This window comes from Emydura macquarii, unplaced genomic scaffold (genome assembly GCF_026122565.2).
Source record: "Emydura macquarii macquarii isolate MOO-44397 ecotype Brisbane River unplaced genomic scaffold, CSIRO-AGI_Emac_v2 contig_1551, whole genome shotgun sequence".
NCBI lineage: Eukaryota > Metazoa > Chordata > Testudines > Chelidae > Emydura > Emydura macquarii.
Window position 1 is genome coordinate 14917048 of NW_027131688.1, and position 22185 is coordinate 14939232.

Genomic DNA, 22185 nt, shown 5'->3' on the forward strand with positions numbered 1-22185 from the left:
GAGGCGAGCGTCCCTGGTATCGGCTTGGCTCCAATCTGGCCTAGGCCTCAGCTGGCGGGGCAGCACGTCTGCCTCCAATATAGTCTCCTCCCTACTGAGCTCTGGGGCCTATCTTTTATATTGCCCCTTCCTGTAGGGACTCTGCCCCGCTGTCGCTGATTGGGCTGGCTGGGCGGTCCTATCACTGCCCGGCCTTTTGGTTGCTGGGCAGACTTGTCTGCGGGGACTGTTTCGGTCCAGCCAGGTCACTACAGCCCTTCCTCAGGTCCCGACTCCGGGGGAGGCCACAGTGCCCCATAATGTCATAGGCCTTTATCCTGCTACTGTTTATTTCAATGAGAGTAGACCTGCTCCCACAGTTCCTGAAAAGGCTGCAGCAGACCTCTCTCTGGCCTTCCCTCACACACACTGTCTGAGAATAGCTAACTTGGTGGTTGCATCTCTAACATTTTAATGGGGAAAAAAGTAAAGATTTTCTTCTTAATTTAGCCAACTGGGAAGTTGCATTTTTCTATTCTTGTGATTAAAACAGCTTCATCTCAGCCCTAGAGCAGTAGTGTGCTGGATATCTGGGGTACATTTTCAGATAGCAGAGCTACAGCAATAGTGCATTACCTTGAAAACTTATTTCCCAGGGCATCACGATGAAGAAATGGAGGGACAGGGTCGAATGTGCATGCAATTGAAAATCATTTCATTTTAAAAAAATAATAGTGGAGGAAAATAGGTTAGGACACTGAGAAACCTGGAATTTGGGGACTTCAAGCCTTCTAGACTTGGCATTGCACGGGGGAAAATCCAATACTGAGATAAAGTTATATTATTTCATCTGATTGCCCGTGTTTTTGTAAAAAGCTTGCATTTCAGCCTCCACCTCACCTCACTCTCCTATGTTTTGCACATCCCAAGTACTAGAAAAGTCTGTTCAAGAGGAAGTGCCTACATTTAATCCAATATTTTTAATCTGTTTAATAAACATCCTCAATCTATTTTTTTCCAACCCTGTCCAGGAACTACCCTTTAACAACCTGCTAAGGTTATCCCTTGGAATCATGTTTATGTGAAAAAAGGAGACTTAAACACTGGAAACTGAATTATTTATTGCTGAAACATCATATTTTCATGCTAACACTCCCAGCCTGCAATGATGCAACTAATGCAGGATTTCTTACATTATGACTAATTGAAACCTGATCAAAAGAAAATACCATTATGACTTTAAATAGCTTATTTATAGGTTCTGTTTTCCCTGGTAATTAAGCCAAACAGCTGAATTTCATGATTGGATTTCAAATCCTGATAATGAGTTGAATGTTGTTCCATTAAGTGATAGACTGCACATATTTCATTGCCAAGGATATGAGGTTGGCTTGGTATTTTAAACGGGGAAACCAGAAAGCAGCTTTAATGGCTGTGGATTTATAAGGGTTATTGTTTATGCTCTGTTAAAAGAAGAAAAGTGGGGATTGGTTATTTATGAGCTAACAGATTAGCTAGTCTCTTTTCCTAGGAACTAGACTTGGAGACTCTGTGGGGTGTTGAGTATCTCTTACAAGACCTGAGCACTTGCAGCTCTTATTGGATTAAGTGGGAGATGTAAATACCTGGCCCCTCTCAGCATCAGGCCCTACCTACAAGCTTCCTGGTTGAATCAAGGGGATTGAAAGTGAATCTGAGATCCTTGATATAAACTAAAGGGTGGCTGGTGAAATAGTGTATTTTCCTTTGGATTCAGATTTCCCACTCCCCATTTGCAGATTCTGTACACTGCAAAGCTGTAATCACCATTGTTGTCCTTTTTTACGAGTGCACTTGAAGTTCTCATACAAGAAAACATAAAATGTGGTTTGTGTGGAGTTTTAATAGGTCAAGAGAAAGCCTAACAGAGTGGTACCTACAGTGCACACAGAGGTGAGATTAAAACAGCAGCAGACATGGCCGGTCACCCCTCTAATGCTCTCATACTTTGAAAATTGAGACCTGGAAGCTCAGCAACACAATGAGATTTTGCCTATGCACTAACCCTGAAGCTCCAGCTTGTACTTGCAAATCATTTCAATATTCAGCAGCTGGTGATTTTCATCACAGATACTTCAGTAATCAGACTGTGATGGAGCAGAGCCCTACATGGATTCTGCATGTTATATCCTGATTTAGTGACACAGTAGAATACCGCAGCCCATTGTTTTCCCCTGACAAGGAGAAAGCCATGATGCTCCTGAAAGGGCATAAGGGAAGTTAGAGGTATGTTCAGGGCAGGAAGTCAGCCTAGCCTTAGGGGTCAAATGGCTGTAGACTTCCTGCTTAGGAAGGGGGATGTGAGGCACAGGTAATGGCATTGTTGTAGCAGAACATACCTGAGCTTATTCCAGGAAAGAAGATATAAATGGCAGATCCTGAAAAAAGCTTTGTCACCTTTCGGTTTAGCTTTTGTGTAGAACACACTTGTAGTAACTGTCAGAGTAACAGCAGCTTGCCCTGCAGCAAAAGAAAACCCCATGTAGGTGAGGAACATTCCCCACCGCAGTGGAGATGAAAGAAAGCTGGGCTTTCCATAAAGTGCCATGTTTTTCAAATACCTCAATTCCCAAACCTTAACCATGGAGCCCAAGGAATCCATCCTAGAGGAATTTATCCAGGGAGGAAATGGTGAAGCTACTATCCTCTATGGTAATCTTGGGTATTTCTGCTGCAACATACTTCCTTTACATTTCACTCACATTCTATAAATGACAGTGTGATTTTTAGGATCAAAAGACTCTAGTAACTTGGTTACTAGTTATCAGATAAGTAGATTTTTACAATTAGCTGAGAATACATGAAAATCATAGCACTGAAAGAATAGACTAAAACCCATTGGAGCCCCTGTCCAAGCTGAAGACACTAAGCTTCCAAATCACATAGTCCAATGCATCTTCAATCGGTCTTGTTGGATTTATTGTACCAATATTTTAAGCAACAGCAAAATGAGAGGTCACTGTTTTAAAAATGTGTTATTTGCGAACTCTTTTGAGCTCCCATTGGAGGGGAAAACCTCTAGGTTTGCACATCCAAATATGTGGCAATAGGTTGTGAGGTAGGTGAATGTTCTTTTAATGATCCAGATTGGAAATTTTAGTGGAAACTGAAGCTTATGATTTGAAAACATTTTGAATGGAAAAGTCACTTAGCTATGGCCTCTGCTGAAGCAGAAAGAGCTGTGTCCTGATATCAGTTTGGAACAAGCCCTGTACCACGTCCTGAAGGGAATCTTGATAGGCAAAACCTTCCACAACGTCAGCTATGAGACCAGCTAAACTACATAATAGGGGAATCTATCAGGTTTGGAGATAACCAAAATACTTGACACCTCTTCCCTGGCCTTCAACCTCCCTCTCCTGCAGACGTGTGGCCACAGGTACCTGCACTTGGTTGAATTTGTTGGTTCAGCACTGTTCTTTAAAATCTGTCTCTGCTGAGCTTAGTTGAACATATATCATTTAATGGCATAGCAGTAAAAGGGGAAAGATAGCATGCATTACTGAGCTGTAGAAGGAAATATTGTTTCCTTCGGACTCCTAAGAACTATATTAGTTCAATTATAACTGACACTTTGAATCTACTGTATGATCCAAACTATGCAAATCAGTTATTGTTTGAGAAGTGTCATGTACAGCAAATGGTGATAATATCCCTTTGTGCCTGTGAAATAGGCTGTGAACTAATAACTAATTAATACTGTCTGAATTCCACATTTCCTCGCTCAAGCAAACCAAGAGGGTATTTCTGCCAATTTTCAGTTTACTTTAAGATACAACAAACAGCAGCCCTTAGTGTACCAGCTCCATTAATAAGTCTGAGGTTCCAAATATCATACACTGCAGATGCCTGTCCTACTTTCAAAAACTATCTGTGTTGGTATATTTTTTCATTTAAATCTGCAACCCTTCCATCCCAAGCATTTCATCTGTACAACCAAGAGGACCTCCACGGAGAGTGCTTGGGAGTCACTACATCAACAGATGAGCATAATGTCCCATTAATCTAGCAATAAGGTGATAATATCCACCGGCTATGTAGTACTACTGGTAAAAAGATATCTGAAATGAAATTGTGTCCTTCTGTGACCAGACCAATCAGATGTGCCTGCTGTACCGGTAAAAGCTGAGGTGAACTTGTAATTTCCAACTAAATGGGTTGATGGTCAACCCAAGTCAAAGCTGCAGTCCTCAACTCCTTACCCCGATAGCCAGTCCACAAATACAAAAGCCAAACCTCAGTCTAGGCCCCCAATCAATCATCCAGTTCCTCTTGCAGTTACACAAAGATCGAAGGATTCTGAACCCTCCATTGGCAAGTTCCTCCCTGACTTTATGGACACGATGGTGACACAGGGCCTTAAAGCAGGATAAAGAGGGGAAGGAGAGAACAGCAAAAAAGTCTCCCAAAAGAATCCCATCGCCAAACAAGACAACAGCCTTTCCCTACCCAACTATACACACCACTATTTGTGCCACTCCGACACTTCTAACCGGTGGCAGTAGATACATTGACAAGGGTAAGCCTGACAGGAGCTGATGCAAGTCAACCTCAAAGTTCCATCTGTCAGAGCTACTGTCAAATGATAACCACTAGGGGGAAACGTTCAACCAGTCAACAGCTGGAGAATGCAGTTACCTGCTCACCAAAGCCTGTCTGTCTACACTGCAGCATGTAGCTACACGTAGCCTGCAAATGAAAAGCAGACTGTGTCCACAAAGGGGCGTGGAGCTTCTCATGGCCGTAAAAGGTTCTTGCAGGGAGGAGGTATCCAGGAAAGGGACTGGCAGTGGGACACTACACTGCAAATAGCAAATAGCAGTGTAGATATGGAAGGCACTGGTTGAGTGTTTAGGGTAGAGAACCTAAAGGTTCTGGCAGGTCTTTACTCTCCCAACCAATGCCTCACTGTCTCCACTGCTATTTCTACCCATGCTGGGGAGTTATGTGGTGTACTCTACATGCTGCCATAAGTGTAGACACAGACTAAGTCTGACCACAAATGAGCATTCATTTGGGCATCATGTATCATCACTGGCATCAAGTAAACCGCTATGATGGCACTGGAATGGGTTACCTAAGGAGGTGGTGGAATCTCCATCTGTAGAGGTTTTTAAGGCCCAGCTTGACAAAGTCCTGGCTGGGATGATTTAGTTGGGGTTGGTCCTGCTTTGAGCAAGGGGTTGGACTAGATGACCTCCTGAGGTCCCTTCCAACCCTAATGATCTATGCTGCTAGTGCCTGCCACTGCAGCCATGGGCAGCATGCAGAGGGCATCCCACCCCACAGACTCAGATAACACCCTCAAGCCAATACAAGCAATGAATGGGAAGGACAGTCCACCACCCGTATTATCACGAGTTAAAAACAAACAATTTAATATAGTCATGGCTTCTGTTACTTTTACTATAGCACCGTAGTGGCACATCTCCACAGCAACAGGGGCAACATTTGCTTCTTTCAAATAGCAGACTATTCTATCAGTCTTTTAAAAAATAGCTGCACTTAATCTGATCAGTGCAGCAGTCAAACTTTAGATTGCAGTATTTCTTTGCTTGTCTAAAACAGGTCATGAAAAAATTTAAACCCTGGCATTTGGGAAATAGGCATTTCCAGCTTATTGGAAAACACACGAGGCTGAAATACAGTGAAAAGGCTGAAATAATGAAAATACTGAGGAAACATCTGAAAATACAAAATTTCAATGTAATGTGATTTTCATGTGACTGGGCTGCAATCAGCTTTTAAAACGTGTCAGGTCACAACAAACAGTTGTTAGCAAGGCTTCTTTCAAAATGTTTATTAGCAAATTTACAGTGTACTCTTCGGCTTCAGCATTTAATCTTTTAAAACAGATAATTTTCAGATGCTAACTCAAGCCTTTTAATCAGTTTCTGAATTAATGCCAGAAGTGACTCTACAATGCGCATAAAACTGAAAATGTTTAAATACAGGTTTCTGGAAGTGAAAGGCCAAACTGCACAGAGGCATCCCCAGATTTATGAGAGGGCAGCCCATGATTTGTGGGGCAATCCTGAATTTAACATGGAATGGTGAATGTCTGCTGCTGGCTGAAAAAACTGATGAATCTGTGGGAAAGAAACTTGAGGTTGAGGGAATTAGCAAAATAACCATAGTTATGTCTACACTGTGCTACAGTGCACACCAAAGTGTTGCGCTGTAACTGTCCCATGTGGATGCTGCTGGTGCAAACTAAAACATACTTGTGTTTGGGTTAACATAGTCCTGTCTGAAAGAGGCACTGTTAAGGTTAACTAGGTACCTTTTGGTTCACACCAGCAGCATCCACATGGGGGCAGTTACAGCACAGCACGTTAGAGCGCATGGCAATTCCTGGCCCCGCAATCCAAACTGTGGGGCTGTGTAGATGAGCCCTATGGTGCTAGTACTCCAAATAAGAAGCTATTTTAAATACTTCTGACTCTTTAAAGATTATTTTCTAGCTTCACAATATCAACAGAGAAATCCACCCTGAAGAGTAACTCACTGAAGATTTTAATTTCTTACAACTGGACTGGAAAACCTTCCAAGGACTGGAAAACACTTCACAAAAGGCTAAAGAAGCTCAGTCTATGCAGTTTACCCAAAAGACAATTAAGGGATGACTTGATCCCGGTCTGAAGAACCTACGTAGAGAGAAGATTTCTGATAGAAGGCGGCTTTTCAAAGTTTTCATTCTAGCAGAAAAAGGTATAACAAGACCCAACAGTTAGAAGTTGAAGCTAGACAAATTGAGAGAGGAAATAAGGCACTGACTTTTAACGAAGGATAATTAACCAGTGGAACAATTTACCCAGGGATTGGAAATCTTTAAATTAAGATTATTGGGTAAATGATCATTCCTTATAAAACTATTTTATCCACTGCCCTGCCCTCCCTTACAGAACAGGAAAGGGGTTTGATCCATAGATCCCAGAGGATTAGCTGAATCTAGTGCCATCGATCAGAAAGGGATCCATTTGCCTTCACACTGCTTGCTGTATTTTGGCTTCCATGGTTGTACAGCTTCTGCAGGAGCCACACACTAATAGGATGCCCCCATTGGTCTCTGCCTGTGTTTCCCCCCCGAGGCTGTGTGTGTGTGAAGAACTGAAGATTCTGGCAGGGGGAACTGAATAGGACAATGCAGACTAGATCAGAGATTGAAGGTGTTGAATGGTATCGTGGAGAGCAACCAGTCTTGCCCTTTCCGCACCTGCAGAGCTCAAGATCAACAGGGGTTAGACACTGGCTCTGCAAGATGCTTCCACTATGCTTCCATATCCAATACTTTTAGCTCTCCTTCAGACTCAGATATGGTTGCAATTTAAGGGGACCAATCACCACTTTGAGGTTATAATGGAATTTTTCTCAGAGCCTTAACATTACTGACTCACTAACTCAATATCTTTCCATCACTGAGATACCTTATTGTTTGACATGCACAAGAAATGATAGCCAATGGCTGGAAGACCATTGCTGAAAAGGCATGTGAAGTTTAGACAGGGAAATAAAAGCCACGCACCTGGGAAACACTTCATTGCTTCTTTATTAGATGCACCCACAGTACAGAGCCTCTTGTGCATGTGCAAAAGAGGAAGGTTACACATTTATATCTGGGAGCACCATTGAATCTGAGTTTGTTTCTTTAATACCATTTTTAAGAAAGTAAATGTCCAAAGAATGATATTTTGAATCCAAGACTTTAAGACCTGCTTCACTTTATCCACAGATGGAAGATTTTGTTTTCTTTTTATTATTACCTTGATGAAGAGTAGAAGACATTTTCACAGCCTAGTTAGACCAGTCTATATATTTTCATAAGCAACTTTTCATATATAAAAAATGTTTTATTTCCACACCCACCCAATAGTTTAACTGCATCTAGATTTAAAAACAGTAATGGACCATGGCATTCTTTGAGGGGTGGGTGGTCCAAAATGAACTTTTGCTGCCCTCTCCTGCTTAAACAATGAAATACTAACATATCAAGAAATCTATGACTCCAATGCTAATCTTAAAACAAAAAGCATGAACAAGTCATTCTTTATACTACCATAAAAAATAGGACAATGACAAGAAATGTATTGGTACTATTTATATTTGAAAACCCCTCATCAATACATGAGGTTATTATTATAACTTATTTACAGTAAGTGATCCAAAAAAATAAACCTGTATTCACAGAGGTAATGATAGAATGTCTAAACAGATGCTGCTTCTCCTGTGGACAGTAAGCAGCACTTGGATAAAACCTTCTAAATCAAAATTAGCAGAATTTTGCTTCAAGGATACACAATCCTTTTATATAGATTCTGAAAATAAAATATTGGGGAATATAAAACTCATTGCCAATATCTACTAGAAAAACTAGTTTGTGGCTCATTACGGAGCTATTTTGGAAAACTGGGGAGCCAAAATACAAAAATAAAAATATTCATGGGCAAATAAAAACTCTTTCATCATGCCTGTTTAGCACTCTCATTTTGTCATAGGACAACTGTCAGCATTAAAAAAAGGGCATCTTTGCTTTCTAAGCCAGTTCTGTGCTCCAATTGAAAAAAGAAAATGGGGTGCATTGGGAGAGGAAACATCCCTCCAGTTCTCCAACTCTCCCACAAAACAATAAAAAAGCTTTTAAAGCTCATAATATATTTTCTTTTTCCATAGTGTAAGAGAGCCTGAGGCTATGCTTACACATGTACAGTATAAGTACAGCTGCTTCAACTCTAGCTCAAGCCGGTCTTGGCTCTGTATCCTGCATTGCGCCATATATAGAAGAAGACAAAAATAAATTAAATCCTTCTATATATGCTAACAAAAACAAGATTAATTTACTATAACCCTGCTTGTGAATACTCCAATGGCATTAGAGTACTTTTATTTAAAGCATTTAAAGATTTGGAAGAGAGATGAAAAACACTCAAAAGCAATGAAAACAATAAGGGAAGCTTGCAAGATTAAGAAAGCAATGCATGCTCAATTTAAAGTACGCAAGAACTTTTACAGCTGTTACATCCCCATAACCTGATGCAATGCCCTAGATTTGAAAATGTAGTTCATTACTTTCACCTGACAACCCTCAATCCTTTCCCCTGAAACCAATATGGTACAAGACATGAGTGATTTCCCATCAACTGTAATGTTTGCAGTCTACAAAAAACTAACAAAAAAATAGTTTCTCGAAACCATGAAGCAAGCAAACCCACAATTAAATAGTTGCACTGATCACAATTGACTTAAGTCCATATGCTGCCTTTATCTTTGCATAGAACTCCCATTGACTCCAGTGGGAGTCCTGCACATGGAAGAGAGGCAGAATATTGCCTGTGAATTGCAGTCAGCAGTGGATCGTGTGGATGTGGTGGAACTAGTATGGCAAGCGCTTCTTTAAGTATATCACAAAGGACAATCTCAGACTGACCTCACCTTTTTAGAGTCTCATGAGTAACATCATATTACATCATTTAATTTAAAGAAACATTCCATCTTGGAAGTGAAAATCATTTTCGATACTGCCCACTACCCCTACATTGAAGATAACAGAATATTGCAACCAGCTAGGTTCTCATCAGTTTGTATCATCAACTCCAGTAGATCATGCTGAAACCAAGAACATCCAAGAAGAGTCAAAACTCACCAAAATTCTAAGTACAGGACAAGGTTTCTTTTTCTAATTTCATATTGTTACTTTTCATTCCACCAGGCAGGAAAAAAAAAAAGGAAAAACCAAGATTTCTTTCCACCATAACAGTTCAATTGTTGACAGTTTAACACAGTCTAGTCAGGCAGGAGTTTAAGTCCACCCTCTCATCCAGTATGCTAATTTCAGACATATTCACACTACTAAATATAACCCCAAACTGTAGTAGAAACAAAAAGGCTGTCAAAATCAAAGGGCTAAGGGATGATTTGTTATAAATTTATTTAATTTTCAATATTTGAGCTTGCACCTTTGTTCCAGCACTTTTAAAATAAAATGTTTCACTTATGACAGTATCTGCCAAGTTTACATTGTCAAGAATACAAGTCAGTATTCTCATAAGAGGCTTATATTAATCCCATTAAATCATGTTGTGGTGTTTTGTGTTGCATATGACTAGTTTACTTCTGCTTTTTTTCAGAATTAACAGTGTCAAGTTTTTACAAAGTTCTTGTGTTTACAACATCCAGACCCATGTGTATAAACTGTGACCTGATAATCCTGAAACAGTCAGTAACCTGGGATTGGTTTCCCCGCACTCCCCCCTTTTTTTGCGACTGGAAACAAGAAAATCTCAAATTCTATTGTATATTTGAATGGTAGGAATTAAAATATACAAACTTGTACTTATACTGTATTTCTATCAATGGCAAGAGGTCATAAGTTCATGTTTGCAACTATAACAAATACTCATGAATACCAAGTCATCTTTATACCATAAATACAGCTAGATTGATGGTTTAGGATTATCAACTCACTGTTGTCATATGTCTATAACAGTTCAAAAGCATCCTGGAGAACAATCTCGAAACACATACCTTTCGGTATATAATAATGCATCTGCATTAGCTAAATATAGACTGCACATAAGTCTGATCAGCATTTTACTGACCAAAGATGTAAGATTCCACTTTTAAATACAAAGCAGATAGCCAATAATGCATACTTATAATACAGCCCTCTTGTTTTTCTTTTAAACAATTTGGTCACAATGCATCTTTGATATAAAAGCATTTTAAACTTTATTATTAATACTCAGGACATTAGGATTTCCAGAATTTTTTTTTCAGTAGCATTTGTAGAACCACTTTTGGTAACAAATACAGTAGTTAGGAATGAGCATCCACTTCAGAATGCAGAAGTATATTATCCAGAATCCTTTCCAGCTAAAACCATAGGGCTGGAGCTGTGATGAGTAATAGTACTACAGTCACAAAAACACTAGAGTGTGGTTTTCAGAAGCTACATCCTGTTTTGCTGGAATACTTTATAAATACATATTAAAAAGTAAGGCAACAACTCCAAACAGTCCAAACTGTTTGTTCAGCTCTGCTCCCAGTTAGATCCATGACCACTGGAGACCAATTTCATGCTTGTACTGTTTAGTTTGTCGTTATAATTTCAAAATGGTCCAATAAAAGATATATATATTGTAATCATTTTGCCACTAGTGTTACCAAAATAGCTCTGGTATGTGTGTCCAATGACATGTAACTAATACTGGTTAGATACCTAAGTTCATGGTGTTACTATTGCTCATATTCAAAGGATTCAAGATAGTGTGGATTCACAATAAATTGAGGCATGAATCCAAAATTTCCTTCCCTACCATGTTTATCACCCCTTTATTTTTACTCCTAATGTTTAAATTGAAGGAGTACCAGTGCTAGCCTGGTACCAGAAAGATGCTCACACCAGTAAACAAAACCTTAGGGGCCTATATTTTCATGGCCCTGATCTGCATGGACATTCAACTTATGAAGATGTGCAAAAGGAAAAAAATGTCAAATTACAGTAAAGTTATCCAGAGAAAGAAGACGTTACACAAACTCAAAAGGAAATGACAATCTTTTTTCTCTTTTACTATAAATACATTTAACAGTTTAGCAGAAAGGCAAGCTAAATTTAAGATTGTTCACATTTGACAGTTGTGTCATACTCTCTGCTAATGATAAATAAGGAACAGGTCCTGACAATGGAATTTTGATATAGCAATTTTCATCAACAGGTCTTTGAAGACTAGTTTTAAAGAAGGGTCAAAACAATGATTATGTTTGCAAAGTTCTGAGAAGTCCATCTGCTGTCCAAACTTTGGATTAAAGTCCTTATTTTTTTCCTTTACTTAGAGACAGTTATATACAGTGCTGTTGTAATAATGAAACAAATGTGAAATCTACTGTAAAGTTGCACAATACAGAAAACTGTTGCTCCATCTTCTACTACATAAATGTGTGACTCCACAGGTTAATAACGCTGCTTTGTTTCATTTGTTAAGTTGGAATTATTCCATCACGTCTAAGACCTCTCTTTAACTCCAAATCCTCCAGTTTTTTCCATAGTTCTTCACGTTCCTTTTCTTTCTTCTTCTCACTGGCAGATGAAACAAAATGAAGTGTTAACAGCAAGGATGCTTTAACAGTATCTATTCAACAATATTTATTTGATGTAAGCTATCAGCAATCATTTTTCTAATGCACATGCATTTTATATGTATATAATGTATTATTATTTTCAGCACACATTTTTACTCCAACTTTTAGTTTATCTACATTACAAATGCTGAACAAAACTAAGAGAAATATAAGATGGGATATAATAAAAAAGTTTAAAAATCTTTATAGAAGTTCATTTTACAGTACAGCAAAAATAGCTAGAACACAGAATGATATTAAAAATATTTTATGGATCAAATATATTACATTTAGAATTAATACGAATTTTCTGGGCCAAGTTCTATTTAACAATTTCAAGTTTATTTATTTGTTTAAAGAAAGGTATTAGGGTCTCTCTTGTTTTCACTGTTAAACCCAGCCGAGCCTCTCAAACAAGGCCAGATTAACTTCAGTGGTGCTCCGTCCCAGTGCGGATATCAGCTAGTGTGAATGCAGTTGCAGGATCTGACCGTCATTCAATGCATCTGTCTTAGTTCCTACTGAATTCCTACAAAATAATCTATGCAATGTTTGCTTTAACAGCAGATTGAACTGGCTCATTAGATAAAGGAACTTGAGTGACAAGTCTGGAGTCCAACTGAATTCTTGGGGAACTGAGTGAAGAGGTCTCAGGCGAAACCCAATAAAAATTAAAAAACTAAAGTAGAACTTTCTTAATTTGATTATTCTCTCTTTGTCACTGTTTATTTGGCATTAATATGTTCCTTATGTTATAAGGTGGGGACATAATGTTGTGACTGCTTTTAAATGAGCATAAAATTAAGTCAATGTGTTCTAATAACTACAACATGTGTAGTATATACAGTCCTGATGCTACAAGGTGGGGAGAGCTTTCAATTTCTGTTTATGTCAGATTCCAAGATCAGGTCCACTGGGAACATGAGTATATGGACAACTAGGGTACAGATTTGTAGATTCCCAATTTGACACTGCATTGGTCATCAAAATATTCCACTGATTTGGAAGCTTTATTCTAGTACAACTTGCTACCTGGGAAATTTATATCACCTAGGCTGCCTACGTTTAGTCATGGTGCAGTCATTTGGCCATATCTATAACATCATTCTTGGTTAAGTCCCTGGAATATTGGTTCAAGAAACAAATATCTGTTTTCATCCGTAATTTCTACTTTCATTACACAAAGCTGCTAAAAATATTCAAAATTAAATATAAGAATTGATGAATACACAACAGAAATTTATCATTTTATTATCTAATCACTGTATCATGTATCCCTTCTTTTTAAAGTATTTCAGTAGGCTACCTCATTAGTTCACCTATGTTTAAACTATTATATTCATTAACACTGAAAACTTTAGCCCTAACAAATTCTAAATAAGTGGCAATACATCACTCTGATTTTTGTAAACTTTGTTCTACTAGGGAACAATAGTAAATCTACTATAATTTATTTCTATTCTTAGCCTTGATCCAGGGAGTTATCCCACTGAAGTCAAGGACTGGACTACAATTCACTTATCCCCTTTGGAATGTGTGTTCTTACATTGGAATTTCATTCTGAGGGTTCCCATTATCCATTAAGTTCTTACTGAATCATTTGCCACTTCTAACTACAACACTTCTAGCAAATACTAATGCATTTTGCACCAGCACTTGGTAATGGGAAATCCAACCTCCTACGGAAAGATGTTCATGTTTTTCCACAGAACCCTAAGAAGTATTTCTTTATATCAACAAATTTTGATTGTTTAATTGTTAATAATACATGGTTTAATATTTGAAGTTAATTTATCCCATGTTTTACATTCCAATATCTATTTTAAAATAATAATTTGTAAAAGATCAGCACCAGCCCTAAGTATAATAAATGTTGTGCAAGCAGGTGTTAGAAAGCTCTTCCACACAGCTTAATTAATACACCTCAGTCATTACCTGCAACATACATGCTACGGCATGGTCTGTTCCTGTGAATCACTGAATGCCTCATGAGAAGCAGAGTGCCTCCAGCATCCATCGATTTCAGTAGTAGCTAAGGCATCTCAGAACTTGCTGGATCAGACCCCTACTCCTAGGATTCTGTGTTGCACACACTACAAACTGTACAGTGATGTCAGCTAATCTATCTGACAAACTGAACCTCGGCTATCTGGGCCTGAACAAAAACCATCAAGTCACCTATGACTTAGCTCAGGTTTAAACCCAGGATTCCAGAAATAACACATTAGGACGGCCATTAATCCAGTGCCCCATCTAACTCATCAACTATAGATTTTTAAATGTATAAAACATTGTATTTTACTATATATAAAAGCAAAGCAAAACAAAAGGAAGGTGAACTGTGAACCTGGTCACACAATTCAGCAGTATCATGGCCTCCAAAAGACTTCAGAGGCTATACTAACCTAACAAGGTTTGATGACATACAGTACCCTTCACTTTGCTTGTGGGAACTCCGAGTCACACAAAAGGCACGACTTAAACGAAGTCGCAAACTGCCCTGAGTTCCCGAAGTTTCCTCATTTTTTTCACCTGCCGCTTTGGATAAGCTGAAATTTTAGACAAAAGATGATGCACTATAATTGGAGAATGAAGATTAAGGAAAATAGACACAAAACATTTTACCAAGGTGCAACTAATGATTGTATGAATGGTGCTTCTACTGGATCCTGCACTCTAAAGGACTCAGCTGTATCAAGATTTGTGAATAAGAAAAAAACTGAAAGGGCTGAAAGAAGCCACTTAGCCTTAAGACCACATGCAGAATAAGTAGGGTGGGTCTTTTGGAAAGTCATGTGTTGAGGTTATCCCTCATGTCCAACCTCCACCCTTTTTGAAGCCTTTAAGCAAAGTGATTTCTTTAAACCCTTGTTCTTCTTTTATTACTGAAAACCTTGATACATTTAAGTCTTTTGGAATGTGGCCCCAAAAGGAGTTCTGTGAGGAATGCAGATTCACAAGCTATGCAACGGGTACTGTATTTCATAGGGGGAAAACAACCATCTATACATGATATTATCTGGCATCTTGCAAGGACAAGGCTAATGAGCATGCAGAAAAAAATGAGGTATTGCAATCAATTATGTGTGAAATTATGCAATCACAGCAAAGTGCGAGGAAAAAAATTAAACAGTGGGCCTTATGCACAGCTGACAAAAAAGCTTTAAAAAGTTACCGCTGACGATCTGACTTGTAAGTGGCTGTGAGCTCATCAAACATGGTGCTGTTCATTTCCATAAAAGCCTTCAACACATTGTAGACTAACGCCACAATAGCCCTGTGAAATTTAAAAAAGATAAGATAAGATAAGATAAGATAAGATAAGATAAGATAAGATAAGATAAGATAAGGAATCTATTCATTTCAGTTGAAATTGAGTAAGAACAAAAAATAATTTACACACTTTCCTGAACTTTTCTTATTGGAATTGCTGGGCCTGATTCTGATCTCCTGCTAGTTAGTGATGTAACTTCTTTGACTTCAGTGAAGTTACTCCTGATTTACACACTTATGTGAAGTGAGAATCAGGTTCTCTTGTCACTTTTTATCGGTTCAATAGAAAGAACAAATCCTCACTACTACAGGTAACAAGAGACAGCTAGCACATACCACTGCAGATACTTCACCAAGCAGTGCAGCAATTCTGAATGTAATCCAATGGTCAAAATTGTTATTCTAGCAAAATAATTAGAATATAAACATCAGATATGAATGATGCACAGAAAACAGATTCAATAGCAGCTCAGAGAGTAGAATATGGAAAGCTGAATATGCAGCAGATCAGTAAAGAATGAATATGAGTAATGTGAAAAATTCCTTTGGATTTGTATGTTTCATGATCATTTCACTTTAGTACATGTAAAAAGAAAACAAGTCCATTGGAAACAGAAAAAATCTTTGCGGAAGAGCTGATAAAATAAAGTTTCATCTCTTAAAACTATAACAAATGTTTAAAGCCCGGGCCTGAATAAAGAGTGCAGTGTACATGCTAAAAATGATCTTAGCATTAATTCTGTGATGTGATTACTAACTGCTATCCACCAAGCCCCAGACATGTTCTGTAACTTATGTAGTAAATGGGTGACATAATTATAACTGTACGTATCATGAAATGTTTCCCTAGCCTACTAAAATAACACATATATTCTTGATCATGTGAAGATGCCATGCCTTTAATTGTTTTTAAATAGTGTACAGCAGCAGTGGAATTTGAGAATGCAGGTTTTCCTTATACGAGCAAATAGCTCACAGTGAGATCCAAGTTAACTGTTGATTAATATTGACTTAATGATTGCCATTGTATTTGAATACAATTATAAAAATAATCTATGCTGAGAACATACTGAAATTTGTGTACTCCTGCTAATGTTTAGAAAAACGCTGCTGCCAGTGTTTTCATGATACCAGTTGAAACATTAGTATGTATCCACAGAGATGTATTAAGATCAAGGGCTATTTTCCTGGCCAATTTACAGCCAGACTTACCCTGTAAATAGTTTATGGAAATGTATTGACAGAGCATTAGAAATGTTTGGTGCCTGACATTTTTCCTGGTAATTATGCAATGTTTTATATTTCTACTGGTTTGGTATTTATGATGAAAAATAAATACAAAAAAGTTTTAAAATATTTATGCCACATACAGTAACTGCCCTAACATATTTGAGAAATAAAACAATCTGCACTTCTTCTATGTTATACAGTTCAGATTTTGTGCATGCCTCAGATAATTTAACAACATTCTGAGGCAAATTCAGTTCTAGTTTAAATTCCACTGGCTTTAATAGAATGGCAACTGTTTACATCGGGTCTCAATTTGCCTCTCTATAGTTCATGTTTTCTTTATCTGCAATTTCCAGAGTCAAATATATAGGTTTCAGCAAGTGAAGAGAGAAAAGATAATGCCAAAACTTACGGATTCCAGTGTTCTTTGGAAATCCTATAGAGACTGGAAAACATGATGGGAAGTATAACGTTGGAGTTTTCCTCTATCAAACTCATGATGTATTCATTATTCCAATAATACAGCGCCCTTTCTGCCACCTTTGATGGGGAGGGTGGAACGAAATCCATTAGCAGAAATTCAATTATTTACATATATTAGTTACATTTTACAGAAAACAAACCAAAACAAATAGTGTCATAGCTTATCAATGGACTATCATTACTTTCAAATGAAATCTCTATTTTATCGAGGGCATAACTTGCATTAAATTAAGTAAAGGAAATTTAAAATAAATTAAAAATACGATTAATGTTCAAATTAATGTATAAATATTCAGTGTTTGGTTTCACTGTAATTTGTTATTTGATGAAAGGTTACGTATGAACTAAAACCTATTTAGATCACTTCCATGGTCACAGAGTCATAAAACCTGAACCCAAGGAAAGTGCTGAGTACCTGCTGCATCATGCTTCAAATCCTCCTCTCCCAGAGAAGTCAAAGGGAGCCCAGGTATGGATTATCTCACAAGAGGTGCTCAGCACCGGGCAGGATCTGGCATAGAACTTGAAGCCCAGGGCACAAGAGGGTTGGGCTAAGGTGGCTTTAAGCCACCATTGTGCCCTCCTGATCCTAGGCTACTCTAGAGTCCCTAAACAAGCTAAGTTGCAGCAGCCTCCATGGCCTATCACTATAGGTAGGGGCACTGTTTAGAATTACTGTCACCCCACCTCTAACATCCCCTTTCCCCCAATCTCCTCCTCCACTCTCTATGCCAAGGCTTGTGAGGGACCCTTGGAAGGCAGTTTTGACAGTTTACTGGGCTATCTAAATTATGTTAGGAGCTAATCCAACTCCTAGTGTAGCCTACAATCAGGAGCGTGCGATAGTGATTTACCCCTCTTTGCCCTGGCCTGCAAGTTTTGTGCTGTGACTTGAATGGAATCTAAGATCTCACCGTTGGGGTTCTCATCTTTTTTCTATTTCAATCTTTCCTGAGGGTAGTGACTGCTACTGTAACAAGCCCATCCATGGATATAAAAATGGCAAATATATTCTAACCAGTTCAATGAAAACTCAGCATTTAGGGTTCTGTTTTGTACATTCACAAGATCTTAGAAACCATATTCCTGTTTTTAAAAAAGTTACTTGTATTACTGACCTGAAAGTGAGGACTAGAGACACACTTGGCAATTTGTTTAAACAAAGGTTCCTGAATTTTGACAAATTGTGAAGGTTCAATCACATCCAAGATTTCCTCCAGCTCCCCAAGAAACATGACCTAGAGACAAGTAAGTGATAAATTCAGAACTCCTCAACTCTTGTATTTGCAATTCATCAGCTAAATTTTCAAACAGGTCTCAACCCATCTAATTCGACAGAATGTAGTCATCCACTTTATTTACTGATGAAGTGAGATAGGTAAGGTATCTACATTTTAGTATTTGCCTCCATAATTAATAGCAGGTGCAACATTAGAGAACAGTTTTCAAAATTTTGCATTCTAAGACTCAACTCAATTAAACAATGGGATCCAATTTTTTGTAGCCGGTTAGCAATGAAGTTAGGTCTAACCATAGCTGTATTCATACACAATATGTATGTTTCTGTAGGTTACAAGTGCTATAAAAAATCCCTAATTTAGGTCCTAATTGGCGCTGACCAAGAGAGGAGGCGATGCCTCCCTGGCTTGGTTGGAGCCTGGCACACCTCAGTGGCGGGAACTGAATGAGTTGTACCACCCTCTGCACTGCAAGGTAAGTGGCGGCAGCCATGGAGCTCCTGCTTCTGAGGGCCAGCTCCAACTTAATCCAAGCTCCTCAGCCTGCCACACCCCTGATCTGCCCTGCCTTCCCCAGCTTCAGCACAGGCCTCACCCCTTCCCATCCCAGGACCTCCTGGTGTGTGATCCGGAGGAAAGGACAGGAATGAGTCCGGGGGGACGGGGGGTGGGGCGGCGCGTGTGCTGGGAAAGCAATGAGCCCTGGGGAGGGGACAGTAAGGAGCAAGGGGTTAGGGCAGTAAGGAGCCAGGAGGTGGGACTCGGGGAGGACAGTAAGGAGCCCAGGAGAGGAGGGTTGGGCAGCAGTAAGAAGCCCTGGGGGTGGGGTGGCAGTGAGGAGCCCATGGGGGACATGAGGGGACAGCAAGGAGCCTGGGGGGCAGTAAGAACCATAACAGGTGGTGGGAAAAACTCACGTCACCTATCACTATGATTATCATCAGCTTGACACCTCTCTTTATAGTCAAAATTATGTCCAACATAGCACAGTTTGAACAATCATCTAAACGAGCTAAACAGATGCCAAAATCCACCATAGCATTTAAGAGTTGCCTATATTATTTACCTGAACCTCTCTGGATGTTCCTGGGAAAAAAGTATCTCTAACATTTATCTCTAGAACTATCTTTACTTAAGTCTTAACAACACCATTGAACTTACCTCTTTCTGACTGCAGGTTTTTGGCCAGAATTTCATTAAACCTCTAATGACCTGAATTACAAACGAGAAAGCAAATTTTACATTACATTTTACAACTTCACAGGTGGGAAAATTGGATGTTTAAGAAGCAAAAAATACCAAAGAAATATTTACTGGCTCTGTGAGTGAAGGATCTTTCTCCAGAAACTGTACTATACAATATGCCAGCTGTGAAGGGAAAAAAATATAAAATACATGAAATTATGATATTTTTACTGAGAATGCAAAAGATGTGTTCAATATTAAAAAGAACAGGGAATCAGAATAGTTCATTATACATCTTATTCTAAATTGTAAATCCTATTTTAAACTGTGAGTCAGGGGAATTTGCAACTCCATCCAAGCTGCAGTTAACAGCAAAGAACAAACAAATAAAATTGAAGAAAGAATATGTCCAAGTACATTTTGAAACCATTTGAACTTTATGGGTTTCAACTGCACTCATGTAGGCAATACTTTGAAAGGCTCATTGTTCTGTGAACGTGTTTCTTTTACACTTTTGACTGCATCAGCCTCGTGACAACTCACGTGAGATGAGCCAACACAGCCAAAAATTGGCATAAAAAACTAAGAAAGCAAGGCCAGAGTGCAGAAATTAGGATCAATTTAGAGCTAAAGTGCAGAGAGGGTAAGAGTGTAAAGAAGTACCTAGACATAATGACTAAACGGATAACATTGCAAAAGACAAAAACAAGTGAGAACCCTGGTTGCAGAATCAGAGTCTGGATGAGTGGGGAAGACAGCATCATTAGAGGAATAGAAAGATTGGATGACTGGGAGGGAAGTCTACAGAGAGTTTCAGTGGTAGACAATATCTTACAGGTATCCAAAGGTTATGTGAAAACTATATTTCTATCATCTTTTTATAATCCACCAGATATAGGAATAAGACATTTATTCTACAAAATGCATTAAGTCTACCAAATACTTTATCTGTTGCATTTTTATTCTACATGACAAAAGTGTTTTGTGGGTTTTTTTATTTGTTTGTTTTCATTTAGAAGTTTTTTTTTGACTAAGTAAAAGATTTCCAAAGCAATGAAGGGTACTATCCTATTCTAACCAAGCAGAAAATATTTTTATAATTTCTACCTGTGCGTGGAAGAGTGATAAACTCCTGACAGTATGTAAGGGAATCAGCACCTTCACCAGAAACTGTTTATGCTCTGCTTTAAGAGGTAAAGCAAAACCATTGATAATACTAGAAATAAGAAAAGAAACATTTATTAGTGACATCACAGAAAATTTACTTGCAGTCTGAACAAGTACTTTCTATCTTAAAGTAATTACATAAGAAGACAGACTGCAGGTAATAGCCTATGTGCTGAACCTTTACACTAGCCAGTATTCAAGGTACAGTTCATTCCAGTCATTGCTATATAGTAGTTAAGATCTGACATGAGAATAACTATGTGAATAGTCATATATTCTTGTTGCCTAATATATATGACCTTACCTATTTGGCTGGTAAATTAATGAGTCTAAGGTGCTTTTTGATCACTGACTGTGGAACTAACTACAATTTGATTACCTCTAAAACCAACACACTAATAACTGTTTAGTGTGCTCAAGCAAAATTTGCAACGTACAAGGCAGAATGAAATGTACAGGGAACAATGTAAGAAAAAATCAGTTACTAACCTTTGGTAATTATTGTTCTTCAAGATGTGTTGCTCATGTCCATTCCATGTTAAGTGTGCGTGCACTGCATGCATAGTTGCCAGAGATTTTTCTCTTATTGGCATCCATATGCTCTAGCGCATATGAGCCAGTATAAAGGGCACTCCCGGCCCCACGCCTTCTTAGTTCCTTCTTTCCGGTATCTCAGACAGCAGGACAGGAGAGCGGGTCATGGAATAGACATGAGTTACACATCTTGAAGAACAACAGTTATGAAAGATTAGTAACCGTATTTTCTTTGACTGCTTGCTCATGTCCATTCCATGTTAGGTGACTCTCAAGCAGTACCTTCGGAGGTGGGCTCGCAGTTCATGAATGTGCTGATTGCAACGCTGCTCTCGCAAAACTGGCATCGTCCCAAGCCTGCTGGGTGATAGCACAGTGAGACACGAAGGTATGAACTGAAGACCATGTCGTGGCTCTGCAGATGTCCTGGATTGGTATCTGAGCGAGGAATGCTGCTGCTGAAGCCTTGGCTCCTGTGGAATGGGCGATCATGGAGACCGGAGGTGTGATGTTCACCTGCTCACAGAAAGCCCTGATACAGAGATTATCCAGATGTCACCAGTAGTCCTTTCAGCTATTGCTACAAAGAGCTGTGTGGACTTATGGAAGGCCTTAGCCCCCTCAATATAAAAGGCCAGGGCCCCCCTAACATCTGATGTATGGAGCAGTCGCTCTTCAGCGGACTTGTGAGATTTTGGAAAGAAAACTGGCAGAAAGATGTCCTGATTGTTATGAAACTGCAACAACACCTTTGGCAGGAAGGCTGGATGGGTGCAATGGACCTTTCCTTGAAGAACACCGTGTAGGGTGGTTCCAACGCAAGAGCTCTGATTTCAGAGACCCTTTTGGCTGAGGTAATCGTGACCAGGAATGTGACTTTCCAGGAAAGAAGAAGCAGGAAGCAAATAGCTCAAAGGGAAGCCCTGTGAGTCTGGACATGACC

General features: G+C 38.9%; 1 protein-coding gene across 3 annotated transcripts in view; it reads right to left on the reverse strand.

Annotated features, from left to right (window-relative positions):
• Nucleotides 1-10719: 10719 nt before the first annotated feature.
• The window catches only part of PPP2R5E (protein phosphatase 2 regulatory subunit B'epsilon), a 108469-nt gene continuing 97003 nt past the window's right edge, over nt 10720-22185 (reverse strand). The window contains exons 8-15 of one of the 3 annotated variants that reach the window (XM_067554916.1): nt 20649-20757; nt 19671-19724; nt 19518-19568; nt 18237-18356; nt 17048-17175; nt 15308-15409; nt 14538-14681; nt 10720-12091 (exon numbers count right to left, since the gene is read on the reverse strand). In XM_067554916.1, the coding sequence (XP_067411017.1) occupies nt 11992-12091; nt 14538-14681; nt 15308-15409; nt 17048-17175; nt 18237-18356; nt 19518-19568; nt 19671-19724; nt 20649-20757 (808 nt within the window). In that variant the 3' untranslated portion in view covers nt 10720-11991. The remainder of the gene's footprint in view (nt 12092-14537; nt 14682-15307; nt 15410-17047; nt 17176-18236; nt 18357-19517; nt 19569-19670; nt 19725-20648; nt 20758-22185) is intronic. The other 2 variants (XM_067554918.1, XM_067554917.1) reach the window with 2 other exon arrangements.